We start from the raw sequence: 17254 nt of genomic DNA, 5'->3' as shown, positions 1-17254 counted from the left end.
CAACATTAACTTTCTTACAGGATGGTTAACTCCCACCTTTTGAATCCAAGAACATCTAGGGGTCTGGGTGTCCAAGTTTGAGAATTATTGGTTTCAGGTGCTGAGGTCACACTTGGGAATGCTAATGTAATATGAAAGCGGAAACAACTTGAGCTATTGACTTGGTATTTTGTTGTTGTAGTTCCAGTTAGTCTATCAAGAATTAGAAAAGCACTTATTAGGTTTCTGAGGGAATGGTGCACAGGAATGACAATTTTTTAAAAGATTTTATTTATTTATTTGAGAGAGAGAGAGAGAGAGAGAGCATGAGAGGGGAGAAACAGAGGGAGAAGCAGACTCCCTGCTGAGCAGAGAGCCTGATGTAGGACTCTATACTGGGACTCCAGGATCATGACCCGAGCTGAAGGCAGTTGCTTAACCAACTGAGCCACCCAGGTGCCCAGGAATGGCAGGTTTTTATAGGAGGAAAAGAATCTGAATGTGCTTAGTACAAAGGGTGGTGTCACTGGGAATTTCAGAAAGATGAAGACCCTAATATTACTGTTACATTTAAATCTTGCTAAAATCTTGATTGGATGGAAAAAAAAGTCTTCAAAAATACGGCGTTAAACAACAAAAAAAGTTTACGTGGCCTGAGGTTAAAGGTGCAAATTTGGAATCCTGCATCATTGACTGCAGTTTTTCCCCTTTCTTCCTCACTACCTCTGTAGCTAAAAAGGCCTCAAAATATTCCATAAATGACTGATTCTTCTGCACTCATCTAAGCTCATTGATTAAAGGCCAGTGTAGTAAGTCTGAGGTTGTTCTTTCTGGTGATGGGAGTTAATCTGATAGAACCTGAAGGATCTTGAGAAATTAATAATGGTCTTAGTGCTAAGAGTCACACCTGTCCCTTTGAGGAGCATGTGTTAACATAAGTCAGTCCATATCGGATAGCATAGGTGTTGCAGTCTCGGCACTTTTTAACCAGGGTAAATTGGGAGGATTTCAATGTTTAACCTTATTTGTGAAATGTGTGGAATAATAGCTACTACTCACTCTCTGGGGGAATTGAGAGTTAAGAGAAAAAAATCTGTTATATAAATTACTCCTTGGTATATTATAAGTGGTAAATATTGGTACCAGTGTTTTTTTTGTTTGTTTGTTTTTTGGGGGTTTTTTGCTCCAAAAGCAATCTATGTTAGAAATAACTGAGAAGAACATGGAAAGCACACAACAATTTATTGTATTTATTGTATACATGATGTTTAATTGTAATATTTCGTATCTGCTTTAATATCAGCATTGCCACTTGAAAGGTGGGATCTGAGAAGCTGTCACAGTCAGAAAATAGTGCTCAGAAAATAGTGCTGTGTCCAAGTCCACAGCTGACATTCCAGAATTCTTTGCCTCAAAACAGTGATGTGCAGTGGTCTTGACTTAGAAAATACTAAGATCAGGAATTACCAAATTCCTGCTTTATGATAGTAACAAAGTTTTTAGAGACACAGGATTTTTTCATTATTTTTTAAGATTGATTTATTTATTATTTTAGAGAGAGATAGTGTGCACATGCACATGCGGGCAGGGGAGGGGCAGAGGGAGAGGGACAGAGAGAATCTCAAGCCCACTTTGTGCTCCCACACCAGGCTCGATCTCACGACCCTGAGATCATGACCTGAGCTGAAACCAAGAGTTGGTCACTTAACTGACTGAGCCACCCGGGTGCCCCAAGACACACAATTTTGTCTTAAAAAAAACAGTGTATTTAAAAGTGAATGGGCTGTGCAGAGAGAGAAAATTTGCTGATTTCGTATTTCTCCATAGAGTCAGTTTTACGTGGTTTCTTTTTACTTAATGATTTCACAGTTTCATTTTATTTCCCCTTTCATGAAGAAAACTGCATAAACAAATCAAGTGAAAAGAAATTGACTTTACTTGTATCTTAATAGATAAAATCATAATTACTGTCAAACATTTTTTCAAAACTGTGTTTCTGGCATGAGCAAACTAATTCAGAATTTCCTTTCAGCTAAAGAACTGCTAAAGTTGTTGATCCTAAAGGCTGCCCTTTTAAATCTCTTTATCGCCTATTATTTTATCAATTCTTTTTTTTTAAGATTTTTATATATTTATTTATTAGAGAGAGAGTAAGAGCAAGCACGATAGAAGCAAAGGCGGGGGTGGGGATGGGACAGAGGGAGAAGGAGATGCAGACTCCCTGATGAGCTGGGAGCCCAACGTGGGGCTCAATCCCAGGACCCTGGGATCGTGAACTGAGCCAAAGGCAGACGCTTAACCAACTGAGCCACCCAGGTTTCCCTATTTTATCAATTCTTTTATCATTTATGTTATTAATCATATCACAGTAATATTAATGAGTTATTAACCANTAGTAATTAATGAGTTATTTACCAAAATGCAGTGAAGTCATAGAAATTTTCTGCATGGTGCTTTCCTGCATATGGAAACATCTCGTTTGATCCTAAATTAGAATCTCACCAATCACTGTGCATTTATTTTCCTTTGATTACATTCTCTACATAATACAGAAATCTCATATTAAAGTGTCTTGGAACTCTGATGACAGACTTCCTTTGCATTGACAGGATCATGCAGACATTTGTTACCCAGCAGTGGAAACAGAGCAAAGAAAAATCCAATTGCCTGCACAATAAGAAGCTGTCAGAGAAGAAGGTGAAATCTCCCCTGCATTTATTTTCTACCTTGCGCAGGTGGGTAGCAGGTGCCTTCTCTGTTGTCTTTTTTCCATTTTGACCACGCGCTAGTCCACGGTTAGGTACTTCAGAGCTTTCTTTCTATCGTCTTGGCATCCATTTATTTTCTGTGTGACTGCAAAGAACGGACTAAGTCCTGTCAATTCCATCAGAAACATAGATACTCATTTCTATGTTCAGAGTGTTTGTTTTCTTACCATGAGTTTAATGCGTTAAAATGGCATTCCTTGTTTTCTAATCACATAGAGTTTTCTGTACCAAGATTAGTTCCGCCTAGAGTTCTGGAATAGGAGGGGTCCAAGAACCTGGTAATCTTCTTTTGCTTTGCAGGAAAAATATAATTCAGTTCGGTCCATGTGGTCACTGTGCCCATATTTGTGGTTTCTATCTGAAATGGATTAAAACGCGGTGGTGTTTGTGGCCGAGTCAAGTGGATTGAGCCTACCAAGAGTTCTCTGTGGTGTGTCATGCTCATGATTTGCCCCCGTACTAATCGTTGTTCCATTTTGAAGGTCGCCAAGTTATCCCCCCCCTGGCTGTGGGAAAAGCAAATCCAAACTGAAATCGGAGCAAGATGGAATCTCCAAAACGCATAAGCTGCTGCGGAGGACTTGTTCTAGTACCGTCAAGACCGACGACGTGTGCGCCACCAAGTCGCACAGGACCTTTGGTCGCTCCCTGTCCAGCGACCCCAGGGCTGAGCAGGCGGGGGCGGCAATCAAGTCGCACAAACTCTTGACCCGGCCGTGCCCTGCCGCTGTCAAGCAAGAGGACTGCCTCACTCTGAAGCCACCCAAGCTGTTGACCCGGTCTTGTTCTGGAGACCCGCGGTGTGAGCACACCGCCAGCCTGAAGCCCCACAAACTGCTCAGCAGATCTTACTCCAGTAATCTCAGAATGGAAGAGCTGTACGGACTGAAACACCACAAGCTGCTCAGCAAGTCTTACTCCAGCGCTCCCAAGGCGTCCAAGACGGAGCTTTCCAAGGAACCCAACGCAGAGGGCAGGAGGCTCTCTCTTACCTCAGGGCTTATCGGTATCTTAACACCGTCTTCAGCGCCATCTTCCCAGCCTGCTGTGCGTAAATAACTTTCATCCCGAGTTCCTCCGTGTTAGCTAAGGGGCGGGAGAGAGTTTTGTCGGCTCGTTTTGTTAAGATCTGGTAGAGGAAAGAAGCAAGATTTTCGTTTTTGTTTTTTAGAATTTACCCCCTTTTTTTTTCTTTTTGGATATTATTTAGAATGCCAACATTGGCAACTGGTACTGGAATGTGCATTTTGATTCCGAAAAAATAAATGTAGCTGTTGATCGGAGGTGTAGTCCGCATTCCTGTCATGGTCATGAATGCTGCTAAAAATGGAAGGAAGTCAGTTGGCTCCACAAAGCCGATCCTTGTCAGCCAAGCGTGACATTTTAATGTTTTATCAAGTAGGTTTATCTGCTCTCTAGTTTTCATATGTAAGTAGTGGAGGACAAAGTTTTTCTAATAATTAAATTCAGAGTAATGTCCTTCCATTTATATACATATAGACATATCTATATATATGAGGAAACATATGTCTATGAACATCGTAACTTGTAGAGGGAAGCAGCGTTTACTTCTGTATCCCAGAGGTTCACTTAAAGCTGCCCTCACTGTCTACTTTATAAAACTGAAGTCACTTTATCCTGAAGTTTTGGTGGAGATGGGACTGAAGGTAACTACATTAAAACTTAAGTCCTTTGAGTGGTGTTTACTGGGAGTCAGTCTCACACAAAATTTACCTTTGGAGTGATCAGCATTATAGCTGATTTCAGATAAAGANGTTTTGGTGGAGATGGGACTGAAGGTAACTACATTAAAACTTAAGTCCTTTGGGTGGTATTTACTGGGAGTCAGTCTCACACAAAATTTACCTTTGGAGTGATCAGCATTATAGCTGATTTCAGATAAAGAAACAGACCTATCTTATGTATATTAATTACGTAAAATAGTTGATAAAACATGTTGTTTTCTTTTAGTTAATACGTATGTGTGTTGTGGTAAGGGTGTAGTTAACTCTAAACCATACATATGGATACACCTACCAATAGATGAAATTGAAAAAATAAGATACATTATTAGAAATTTGTGCTGCTCTTGTATAGCTTTATTTCTAAAATTACATTGTAAATGATACCATAAAATTATATTTAAGGAAATGTATGTAAGTATGTTGATAATTTTACGTGAACACCCCTAAAAGCCCATTTCTTATCAAAAGTAAGCATTAAGGACACACAGAAAATAACGTCAAAGTGTTAACATAGAAAGCTTCCCATGACACTTTCACCTGAAAAAGATAATTTCAGGGGCACCTGGGTAGCGCAGTCGTTAGGCGTCTGCCTTCGGCTCAGGGCGTGATCCCGGCATTCCGGGATCAGGCCCCACATCGGGCACCTCTGCTGGGAGCCTGCTTCTTCCTCTCCCACTCCCCCTGCTTGTGTTCCCTCTCTCGCTGGCTGGCTGTCTCTCTCAAATAAATAAATAAAAAATCTTTTTTTAAAAAAAAAGATAATTTCACATGTTCTATAAAAGAAAATGTCTTACTATTTTCCTGTATGATTAAGCCTAATACAGTATGATAGTTTAGTGTTGTACCCCCTCAGTAGCTGTCTCATATGTCCTTGAAGGAATAATTCTCATTGTAAAATAAGATGGAAATAGTCTAAATGAGGAGGTGGGAGCATTTGACGATAAGTAGTAGAGGAAATGAGCTTTTGTAATCATTTAAAACTGCCAGTCATTTTTACTAGAGGATCAGAAATTAAGAATACTATTGTTTTAGCATAGACAAGGCTTGTGGTAGTAATGGCAGAAAGTATATTATAATAAAGAAATTCTAAAATCTTGATGTCATAATCAGTGATTTAATTCATATTACAGGTGACCTTAGATCACACTTGTATTCACTGTTGCAAAAAGTCAAAGGCTATAATTCATGTATTCTGTGAGTTAAGAAATTATTTTCTTCTTCTACTTTGCTTTTTATAGCCAAATGGTGCCAAATGCATTCCAATACGAGACCGCGGCTTCCTAGTGCAGGTATGAGCCAAGCCATCCATTGCAGAAATATTTTAGCTTTTAATGGGTTTTCAAATTATTTATGAACTTGACTTGATTATTTCTCTTCATTGTTTTATTCAGACAATTGAGTTTGCTGAACAGCGGATCCCTGTATTGAATGAATACTGTGTGGTTTGTGATGAGCCACATGTGTTTCAGAATGGCCCCATGCTTAGGGTAAGTTCTCATTGGTAGGATATCAGTGTTGATATAGAATATAAAAGGGTTAGGATATAAAAATAAATAAGTATATAACTTGATTTACAGTAAATGCTCTCTACTGAGCACATTATTTAATACACACAGTGGTGTAATTTTGGCAAATGAATCACTATTTCTGAAGGAGTCTGTGAATGAGCAAGTCGTTTCCTAGTAGAAAAATATTTCTTAGTGTATTTCTTCTATGTGCTTATCCGCTAGCTCTCTTTCCTTCCATCTATTTATATCTATCTGTCTACATCTATGTTGATATCAATAGACGGAGGTGGATATAGAGATAAATATAGCTACAGATGTATGTATGTAAGTTTGTGAACAGTGTTTCTTCAAAACCACACAATTTAAGATGCTTACTCGAGAGAGGAAAGGGTAGAAGTTAGAAGAGATACACAGTAGCATACAGAGGATCAGAATTTTAAAGATTTCAAAAAAAAAAAAAAAAGAAAAACCAGTTCACTGACACGTTTGGGGCATTATTGAGGGAGTATAAAAATAAGAATCAATGTGTATATATTCCCACAAAAAAATAAAAATTTCCATTAATTTAGATGTGTAGTTTGGGAGGAATGATCCAATTTCAAGTTTTTCTTCAATTTTTAATTTGAGATTAAATTCATATAACATGTGATTCACTATTTTAATGTATACAACTCAGTGGTTTTTTCTGTATTCACAGTGTTGTGCAACCATTACCATTGTCTAATTCCAGAACATTTCCATTACCCAAAAAAGAAATCCATAACGGTTAGCAGTCATTCCCAATCTTCTCCTCCCCTTATCCCCTGTCAACCATTAATCATTTTTTTGTTTCTATGAATTTGCCTATTTGGGACATTTCATATAAATGGAATCATACAGTGTGTGGCCTTTTCCTTTGAGTTCTCACTTAATATAATGTTTTCAAGATTCATCCATGTAGCGTGTATCAGTCTGTATTCCTTTTTTTTGGTGTAATAATATTACATGGATATTCGACACACATTTATCCATTCATCATTTATTGGAATTGCTGGGATGTATGTTAATTCAAAGTGTTTGAGAAACTACCAAACTATTTTTGACAGTGGCTGTACCATTTTACATTCCCACCAGCAGTGTATGGTGGTTCCAGTTTCTCCACATCTTCTCCAACATTTGTGATTCTCCTTCTTTTTTCCACCCAAGTTATAGCCATCTGAGTGTGCATGAAGTGGTATTTCATTGTGGCTCAGATATGCACTTCCCTAATGATTAGTGATTTTGAGCATTTTTTCGTGTGCTTATTGGCCACTTGTGCATCCTCTTGGAGAAACGTCTGTTTATATTTGTTGCCCATTTTTAATTGCATTATTTCTTTTTTGTTGTTGAGTTATTAAAGTTCTTTGTATATTCTGAACACTGGATTTTTATCAGATGTGTGATTTGCAGATATTCTCTCCCATTTTGTGGGTTTTCTTTACCCTTTTTTGATAGCGACCTGTGACACACAGAAGTTTTTAATTTTGAGTCCATATTTATCAATTGAACTGTTGCCTATCCCAAAGTCATAAAGATTTACACCTATATTTCCTTCTATGTGTTTTATGTTGCTATCTTACAATTAAGTCATTGATCCTTTTTAAATTAATTTTTGTGTATGGTGTGAGGTTGGGTTCTAAATTCATTCTTTTGTGTGTAGATATCCAGTTGCCTCAGCACCGTTTGTTGAAAAGACCTTCTTTCTCCATTGAATGATCGTGGAACCCTAGCTGAAAATCGTTTGACTATAGATGTATCGGTTTATTATTAGACTCTTAATTTTATTCCACTGACCTGTACGTGTATCCTTAAACCTGTGCTTACGCTGTCTTGATTATGGTAGCTCTGCAGTAAGTTTGTAAGCAAGAAGTGTGCGTCCTCCAACATCATTTTCCTTTTATAAGATTGTTTTCACTATTTGAGGTCCCTTGCATTTCTATATGAATTCTGAAGTCAGCCTATTCATTTCTGGAAAAAAAAAAAAGCAGCTGGAATTTTATTGGTTTGCATTGGATCTGTAGGCCAGTTTGGGAAGTATTGCTGTCTTAACAATTTCAACCCTTTCCCATCCATGAACCAACAGGAAGGTTTTTCATTTATTTAGATCTTTAAAAATTTCTTTCTACACTATGTTGTAGTTTTCATTGTTCAGGTCTTGTACATCCTTGGATTAATTTATTTTTGAGTTAGTTTATTCTTGTCACTCTAATCAACATTGTCCTGGAGGTGACAGCCAGGGCAATTAGGTAAGAAAAAATATTAGAAGGTATCCAGATCGGAAAGGAAAAACAAAGATGATCTCCATTTGCAGATGACATGAGTGCTGTGCCCTCGACACTGTACAGATCGATTTTTGCATATTGCTTCCTTGTTTGATTTTCACAAAACTCTTGTGGTTTATGTATTTTTGTGCTCATGGTGCAGATAAGAGGATTAAGATCGAAAGAGTTTAAACAATTTGTTCAGCATCACCCAGCTAGTAGGGGTAGAAGCTGGACTTGGAGCCTATTTCTGCCTGATTTCAAAACTGCATCAGAAATGAAGGCTTCCTAAGTATCAGGCACTGTGCTAGATTTGTTGTACTTTTTAAGGGAAATTTGCTCTGTTCTTGGGAATATATGCTTGAAAACACAAATTATAAAGCCTAGAAAGAGATAATTTTGTCAGAACTTGTTTGCATTTCAGGATTTATACTTTAAAAAAATGTAATAACCATTTATGATCATGATCTTTTGTCAAGTTCTATGATATATTTGTTTTATTTTACTTGTTGATGGGAAACAGGTATACAAAAAGTTTTTCTTGCCACCCATACACTATTTTTTATCAGTCAGCTTTTTTTCTCAAAGAGATACAATGTTACTCTGAAACCAAATTAACTAAATCAGCATTTACTCATTAAATATTTGTGCAAGTTTGTTATTTTTTGTGGTACATGGAAATGTGTGGTTAGGATGAGAATAAGGAGAATCCTTTGGTCATCTCAGTTTATGCCATCAGGAGGCCCGTCTTTATTTTGTTAGTGTTCATCTGTGGATCTTGATCTATTGCTTCATTTACGCCAATGCGCTCTTCACTCCAGAAGGTGATCGTAATGTTATTAATGACACGTGCTTTTTGAGTGCTTTTTATGTGATCATGTGTTCAAAGTGTTTTACATGGATTATTTGATTTAATCCTCATGATAACCCTATGCGGGTGGTTATTATTATTACCTCTGCTTTGCAGATGAGGAGAACAGTAATTTATTTAACATCAACACAGCCAGTAAGTGATAGAGACAAGATTTGAACCCTGGCAGAATGGCCACAGTTCTTAATCATGATGCTTCTCTTGACTCATGTACTTGAACTGACTACTTTTACATCCTGGAAATTTACTGCACATGTTGTGGTCCTTGTGGTTCAGTTACTGGTAGTTCATTCTGATAGTAAGCGATGGAAATATCCTGACTGCTATCAGTCTTCTCTGCGCCTTGCTTCAAGTTTTGTTTTACTTTATCTGTTTTATTCTGCACCAGGGAAGCTGGTGGTTTCTTTCTAGAAGTGGAAATGCTTTTGTAAACAACGATGTTTTCTACACAAGTATAGCTGGTTATCTGCTGGTTTTATATTGCTGCAATTCATACTGATATCTAAGGAAATCAGAAAACCTACTATGGTTTCTTAAATAGTAAGATAAGTGACAGCTGAAGTCCGATCAAGAAATGGAAGTGAAAGGAAGAGAAAACAGAAAGAACCGCCTCTTGATTGTCTTAAACAGATATTTAACCTAAATCTGGCATATTCATTTTTTTCTGTATCTCTCTTGTATTTACATTGCAATATGTTTTACTGTAATTTTAACAGAAATGTATAAAATTATTACACATAGGGGCGCCTGGGTGGCACAGCGGTTAAAGCATCTGCCTTCGGCTCAGGGAGTGATCCCGGCGTTATGGGATCGAGCCCCACATCAGGCTCCTCCACTATGAGCCTGCTTCTTCCTCTCCCACTCCCCCTGCTTGTGTTCCCTCTCTCGCTGCCTGTCTCTATCTCTGTCAAATAAATAAATAAAATCTTTAAAAAAAATTATTACACATAAAATTTCTTATGGGGTATTAATCACTAAACTGATTCATTGCCGTTTGTTCAGCTCAGATGACACGTTATAAACTGTAATAACTCCTAGAGATGTAAAGAGGACACGTTATAGTCCAGTTGGGTGATTAAATAGGTCAGATAAAACTCGGGGTTCCATAGAAGTCTATGCCTAACATTCATTATGTTTGTTAGATCTCTCTCTTTCAAAATTCAAACTGTGTCCTATATTTTTTCTCTTTTCTGTAAGCATGATTGTTTATTGAATGACGTAAGTTGCCCTTTACTGCCATTTCCCAGAAGTCTTAACATTTTGGTCTCGACTTGTACGGTTCTGTCACTTTACTCAGAGGTCTGGGTAAGCATGTCATACTTTCTGCAACATGGGTAACTACTGATTGAGAAATACCACAATGATCCACTTATCTCTTTGTTCACAAGGGTTATAAATGTCACTCCCAGGTGTAAGGCCTGACATGTAATACTTTGAAAATGCATAAAACTCACATTAACATCACAAGGATTGTTTATAGAGTTCTGGGTTTTTCGTGTGGAGTGCAGTTTGGATTATGATCAGAAAACCAAACCCAATCAGTGGTTCTCTACATTTTGGAATCAGCTAGAGTATTAATGCAGCCAACTGTTGATGCTTTAACATGTTGATTTGTCTTCATCCAGTGTTTTTGGAAAACATGAAAATAAGGATTTATTGCCAGACTCACCACTGTTTTCTCAGCCGCTTCCTTCCTAGTGCCCTTGTCTTTTTGTTATACTCATACTGAACACCATGATCAATGCAACTGTTTGTCTTCTTTTTTGAACCCTGCACAAGGACTGCTGAGCTGGGTTGGAGAAAACCATGCACATGGTTGTAGGAATTGGGGTCTCTATAGTTATAAGTTTATCATTGGTGCTTGGCAATCATTCTGGATGTCCCTGGTTAATAGACTTTCCTATTTCCCAGATCGACATATTGATACGAAAATTATGATCTCATTTTCTTCTCCTGTCATGTGAAAATATTCCAGATTGCTTGCTATGAATGGGGTGATCAGGTTTGAGATTCTGGTATCATTGTTCGAGAATAATCCCCAATCCTACTGAAGCAAAATCAGCTGAGAAACCTGAGCTGTGGACCTTAGACAAATGTTTGTAACTAAGTTCTTATTTTCAGAGTGAAATTAACAACACCCAGTTATAATTTGGTCATAAGCTTAACGCATTGCCATGAAAATTGTTGAGAAACTGAGCATGTAGGTAAACCTTGATAGGTCCCATTTTACGTCCTAAGATTAAAACAGATAGGTCTTCTTGTATTGAGGTCTGACTTTCATATTTGAAGAATGGGATGGAAAAGCACATCCTGTTCCCTCCTCACCTTCTTCTCCCATTCTTCCACCTCATGCCATAGAAATAAGATTTCAGTTTTTGAAATATAGGCTAAATGATTATACCAAACACTTCAGTTTAGAAATATGATTTTTTTTTTCAAATTGAGTAAAAAGAAATTGGTTTTAAGGCTCAAACAACAACTTTAGTTTTATGAGATAATAGGGAACACAGTGTTGAAGCTTAAACAGGCATGAGCCTCTCTTTACTATAAATCTGTCTTGATCTCCATGGGATTCCTGTCTTTCTTTATGGACAGTGAACTTTCCCCCCGCTCTGAATGTGTCTCTCTTCCAAACCATGAAAAGAACCTGAAGCATTGACTCTAAAGTCAGAAACACAAAGAGCTAAAGGCTTGTAGGTTTTGAGTTTCTAGTAGCTATTCTTAATTATCCTTATATGTTTTCAACCCTAGTTTTTAATTAGGAATTTTATTTACACTGCTCATTTCTTTTTTAGCAAGAACAATTTTTACACTAAATGAAGGGTTTCAATAAGCTATGGATATGAAAATAAAAATACCATTTCATAATAAGCTTCAATGAAAATTTTTATTGAACACTTATTTTTGTGTACCCATTGGGTTAAAACAAGTAGAAGGTGTGGCTTATCCAAGTAACCGAATATTGTTAATATATAACAGCTCTGTATACCTCAGGGAGATTTTCTAAACCTTATCTTACTTGGTTCTCTTTCTCGGTCTTCTTATCAACCTGGTGCACTAGATGTGATTTTTTATCCCTGTTTTATAGACAGGAAAACTGAACTATGTGCATGTGCCCCAGTTGGAACAATCACCACTTTTTATCTGTTCTGTATGTTGGGCTTACATGAAAAATGTTGTTTGAATGGAAGGAGCATGGCAGAAAAGGTTTGAAAACCTCTCACCTACACCATGCTATATATAAATACATAGCTCAATTCTCTTGAGTTTTATCATTTCTATTTTTAGTAGGAAGTAATTTAAATTCATTGAAGACAAAGTTTCTAAAATGCGGTTAGGTCCTAAAATATTCTTTAGGGCTTAACCATTTTTGAAATACGTTTTCATTGCTCACATTTAAATTGTTTTGATTCAACTAAAATTTAAAATGTATTTGTCTCAGCTTTAAAACTTCTAAAATAAATCTTAGGGACATAGAAAGTTAGCCATGTGTTTAAATGGTACATAATGAATATTATTTTGCAAAAAAAATTATGTATGTGGAATGGCAAGAGGGACTTGTCATGGTTTTATAGTTTAAATTATAGCAACTAATTGCTTGAGGACAATATAATAACATTAAGAATTGGTAATATTTTACATATTGAAACTTACTGATTGATTGTAAACTCAAAAATGAATTCATAAATGATGTATACATTTGATTATATTTCGGCCTATACACTTTGTATTAAATTATGTGTAATAAGACACATCATTACACTTATCCAGCAATAACTATTAAATGACTGTTCTATTTTTTAATATTTTTTAAAAATTGGGGGTATATTTCTTTATTTACTTATTTCTTTATTTTTTTTTTAAAGATTTTATTTATTTATTTGACAGAGATAGATAGCCAGCGAGAGAGGGAACACAAGCAGGGGGAGTGGGAGAGGAAGAAGCAGGCTCATAGTGGAGGAGCGATGTGGGGCTCGATCCCATAATGCCGGGATCACGCCCTGAGCCAAAGGCAGACGCTCAACTGCTGTGCCACCCAGGCGCCCCTATTTATTTATTTTTATTTTTTAAAAATTTTTTAAGTGATCTCCACACTCAATGTGGGGCTTGAACTCACAACCTGAAAATCAGGAGTTGCATGCTCTACCAACTGAGCCGGCCAGGTGCCCCACCTATGTTCCGTTTTTAATTGATGCTAGAGCTTTCTGTATGAATAGTATGGTAATAGCAGAATATGTTGGGGGTGGGAGATGAGCTGAGAGTCAGCTAACATGGCAGAACGTTAACCCACGATATAATTACTTATGTTTCATTAGGGAAGAATGATTTGGTTTCTCTTTCTTGAATAAAATGTCCTTTCTGTGAGCAATGAGACATCTAATCTTGATTACTTAATATGATTTGAGAACTTTGTTATAGTGTATTATCTTGTGTTGACATTTTGAACTTCTCAAATAAAATGTGGATAAACATGGGAGAAGGGAGGATCAAAAGTTTACAAAAACTAGTCTGTAAATTTCTATCTCAAAATTAAGCTCATTTACATCTGAAATACTGTCTTGAGCTTTCTAGTAAAAATGAGCAATAGATATAGAATTGTTATTTTAAAAATTCACTAGTATGTACTTAGTTTGGTGTTAATATAGCATATAAATTAATCACCATATTACGACCTCTATGCTTGCTATTTAAAAAGAGGAAAGATAAAATTATAAGAATGTAATGTGTACTTCTAATTTTTTAGTGTGGTAGCAAAATTGCCCTTTTTCCCCCCGAGGTTTTCTAGGGTACGTGATTTCCTTCTTCAAACAGTTGCAGTAACTGTATATTCCTATAAATCAGCCTTATACATTTCAACCAAAAAGATGCAGGAAAGAAAAGTGTCCATAAAGTAATCAAGCCATAGATTTGTCATTAAGAATGTGGGTTTATTAGTTAAAATAACGGGTCGGGGGGGGGGCGCCTGGGTGGCTCGGTCGTTAAAGCGACTGCCTTCAGCTCAGGGCGTGATCCCAGCATTCTGGGATTGAGTCCCACATCGGGCTCCTCAGCTGGGAGCCTGCTTCTTCCTCTCCCTCTCCCCTGCTGTGTTCCCTCTCTCCCTGGCTGTCTCTCTGTCACATAAATAAATAAAATCTTTAAAAAAAAAAATAATAGGTCAGGGGCACCTGGGTGGCTCAGATGGTTAAGCATCTGCCTTTGCCTCAGGGCATGGTCTCCAGGTCCTAGACCCATGTCAGGCTCCTGGCTTAGCGGGGAGTCTGCTTCCCCTTCTCTCGCTGCCTCTCCCCCCTGCTCATGCTCTCTCTCTTTATCTCTCTGTCACAAATGAATAAATAAAATCCTTAAAAAAAAAAAGAGTAATGGGTCAGTTGGCAAGTCCATGTGATTTTGAGATTTGAATATAATCAGGTCTGGGAGGGGGATGAAATGGAAATACAGAAGAAAGCATTGAAATGTTGCTTATTTGTTACCCAAGATAGAAAAAAATAGGAGGTCAGGGTGAAATTGGTAAAAACTATTTGAGACAAAATCAGGGTGGTATATAAATACTTAGGATTGGGGACAAAATGTGCAATAGAAATATGTAAGAATAACTATTCTATGTTTTCTTCAGTCTTAGATTTTTTCCTATATTAAGATCTTAAAAATTTATCCATCTGGACTAGTGGAGTGTGAGATATTTTATGTCATTTTCATTTTCATTGTTTAAAGCAACAACCCAGTACTGAAATAGATAGTTTCTATTGTTTTAAAACATTTCCTGGAATCTGTGAATACACATGTACATATGTACATACATACATATCTATTTGGATGATCACAAAGTAAGTGTAATTGATTGCCAAAGTTCAAATGAAAAAATAAAACCAGTTATTACTTGTGTACACTCAATAAGCTTTATCCTATTATTCCTTTGGGATTGATGGATTTTATTCATAAAAAATGTATGGTTATTTGACAAGAGTAGTATTAAAAATAAAATACCTTCTCTGTCCCTGTTTACTTCCTCAGTGAATGTTGTTGGGTAGCTGGTACATGAATAAATTCCTAGGGCCCTTTAAGATTTCCATGGTTTATCTTCTCCCTGGATTCTTTTTGTATACAGGTCCACTATACAGCAATATAGTGTTTGGCACTATGGTAAATGTACAATAAATGATTGCTATTATTATTTCAGACCGTATCATGCACCCAGAGAGTGAACAAAAGAAACAACCAGTGTCCCTGGGGAAAAGTGAGGTTGAGACATACATGTGCATAGATAAACACAAAAAAATAGAAGATTAAAAATAGGTTAAACAATTAAGAAAAGAATAAGTAGCAGAAATTGAACAGTCTGCTCTCAGTATAACTCTCTATATAGCTGTGTGTATATAGCTTGAGTCTGGATGAAGGGCTTTCTCCAATTAATTTCCTCTCATATGTCGTTCTTCCTGATGTTTCTGAAATGTAATGAAACTGCCCTTTTAAGGTGGACAAAGGAAATGTATCAATTGATTTTTTCCTAAAATTCTCTTTGGGGAACATCAACCAGAAGTGTGTGTGATTGGTCGTGCTTATGTCCACAAAGCCACCATATGGGCCCATTCCAAACATAAAGGATGGACTGTAAAGGACCATCCTTCCCACTGCTTAAGCATAGGAGCAGGGGCACTAACAAATGCCTTTTGTCTGCTAGGCAGCGGCACCACGGGTTGTGTCCTGTTAGGCTTCATCAGCTACCTAATGCAATGGAACTCGGGAGATAAGATAAATCAAACAGATGACACTATATTAGACTTGAAAGATGAGAAGTCTTCCAAAGCAATTGCATAGTGTGTATTTCAGTGCTGTTGATTTCAGGAGGTTATTGAAGTCAAAAGTCTTTGCAACAAAACCAATCTTTCAGGAGCTGGGTAGCCAGTAAGCAGAGTCATGCTTCTTTCTTCCAAAGAAAATTACCTAGGAAAAAGTGGAATTCTTCTTTGTATATTTGTTTTACACAGCTGTTGGGTTTAACCTCATTTTTTAGTATATCACCAGCTTAGGTGTCTGCTTTTCATTTTTTTTTTAACACATCTCAGGTACAAATGTGTATTAAGTAGGAGAGATTTTCCATCTATTGCTTAAAAATTCTAAGTGCAAGTGCCTATAACTATTTGAGGTGGATTTCCTATATTTGTGACTCCATATTGCTAGATGATTATTTAACCATTGTTACCCAAATTTAGAAATTTCACTTTTGTTAAATAAGGTCCTATGATTCCTTTCTTTTTAACATTCTGAAACTTTGCATTTTTTTAGTTATTTAATGGACTGTCATAAAATTAATTTAGGATTTGGGAAACAGAAAAAAACAGTGTTGTAACTGATTGCCCTTTCTTTTGTAGCCCACTGTGTGTGAGCGAGAGCTGTGTGTGTTTGCTTTTCAAACCCTGGGAGTAATGAATGAAGCTGCTGATGAGATAGCAACCGGAGCTCAGGTAGGAACACCCAGTGCTAATTAATCCTGATTTTGATTTGAAAAATTTATTCTGATCCACTAGTTACCTTCAGTCTGCTCTTCTTTTGGGCACATTTTTGGTAGTTTGACATTAGATTAAAAAACAAGCTGGCATTTGATTTTTTTTTTTTCTTAAGCTAGAAACTGGATTTTGCTATCTGTATCTAGGGAGTGTTTTGTCATGTGGCAGTTGCTGACGGAAGAAATTAAGCCAACTTTCTTGTGTTTGAAAAATAACTGTGATTCTGTCATGGTGAAGTTGAAATATTGAAATCCTTGCACATGCATTATGTAAAATTCATTTGTAAAGTTATAGTGCCGTAAAATGGAAGCCAGTTTATTTTTAAAAAGAAAAGGTAAAGGGCAGAACATGTAAGAAAAAGCATCTATTTTTACAATAGTAGTGTTTATGACATAGGAAGAAAAATATAAAAACAAATGAAGCAACTTGGAAGTAGAGAAACATTCCATGTTTCTGGAAAGAAAAAATAAATTCCAAAGATGCCAGAATTTACTTCATGAATTCTATCAAAATTTCAATTGATTTTTTAAATTTGTTTATGGAACCTAACTTCCTAATAAATTTATAAGAAAAAAATCAGAGAAAACATAAAAAAA

At 36.7% G+C, this 17254-nt stretch overlaps 1 protein-coding gene across 3 annotated transcripts in view; it reads left to right on the top strand.

Annotated features, from left to right (window-relative positions):
- The window catches only part of PARP8 (poly(ADP-ribose) polymerase family member 8), a 177020-nt gene that overhangs the window by 124936 nt on the left and 34830 nt on the right, over positions 1 to 17254 (top strand). For all 3 annotated transcript variants that reach the window (XR_004624292.1, XM_002919636.4, XM_034656940.1), the window contains exons 12-16: positions 2589 to 2714; positions 3230 to 3794; positions 5731 to 5781; positions 5884 to 5979; positions 16524 to 16616. Coding sequence is in view for 2 of the 3 variants with exons in the window: in XM_002919636.4 (XP_002919682.2) it covers positions 2589 to 2714; positions 3230 to 3794; positions 5731 to 5781; positions 5884 to 5979; positions 16524 to 16616 (931 nt within the window). In the remaining variant the exon portion in view is untranslated. The remainder of the gene's footprint in view (positions 1 to 2588; positions 2715 to 3229; positions 3795 to 5730; positions 5782 to 5883; positions 5980 to 16523; positions 16617 to 17254) is intronic.

This window comes from Ailuropoda melanoleuca, chromosome 3, assembly GCF_002007445.2.
Source record: "Ailuropoda melanoleuca isolate Jingjing chromosome 3, ASM200744v2, whole genome shotgun sequence".
NCBI classification, from domain to species: Eukaryota; Metazoa; Chordata; class Mammalia; order Carnivora; family Ursidae; genus Ailuropoda; species Ailuropoda melanoleuca.
The sequence above is the reverse complement of the archived record's forward strand: the minus strand, read 5'-3'. Positions and strand labels throughout refer to the sequence as shown.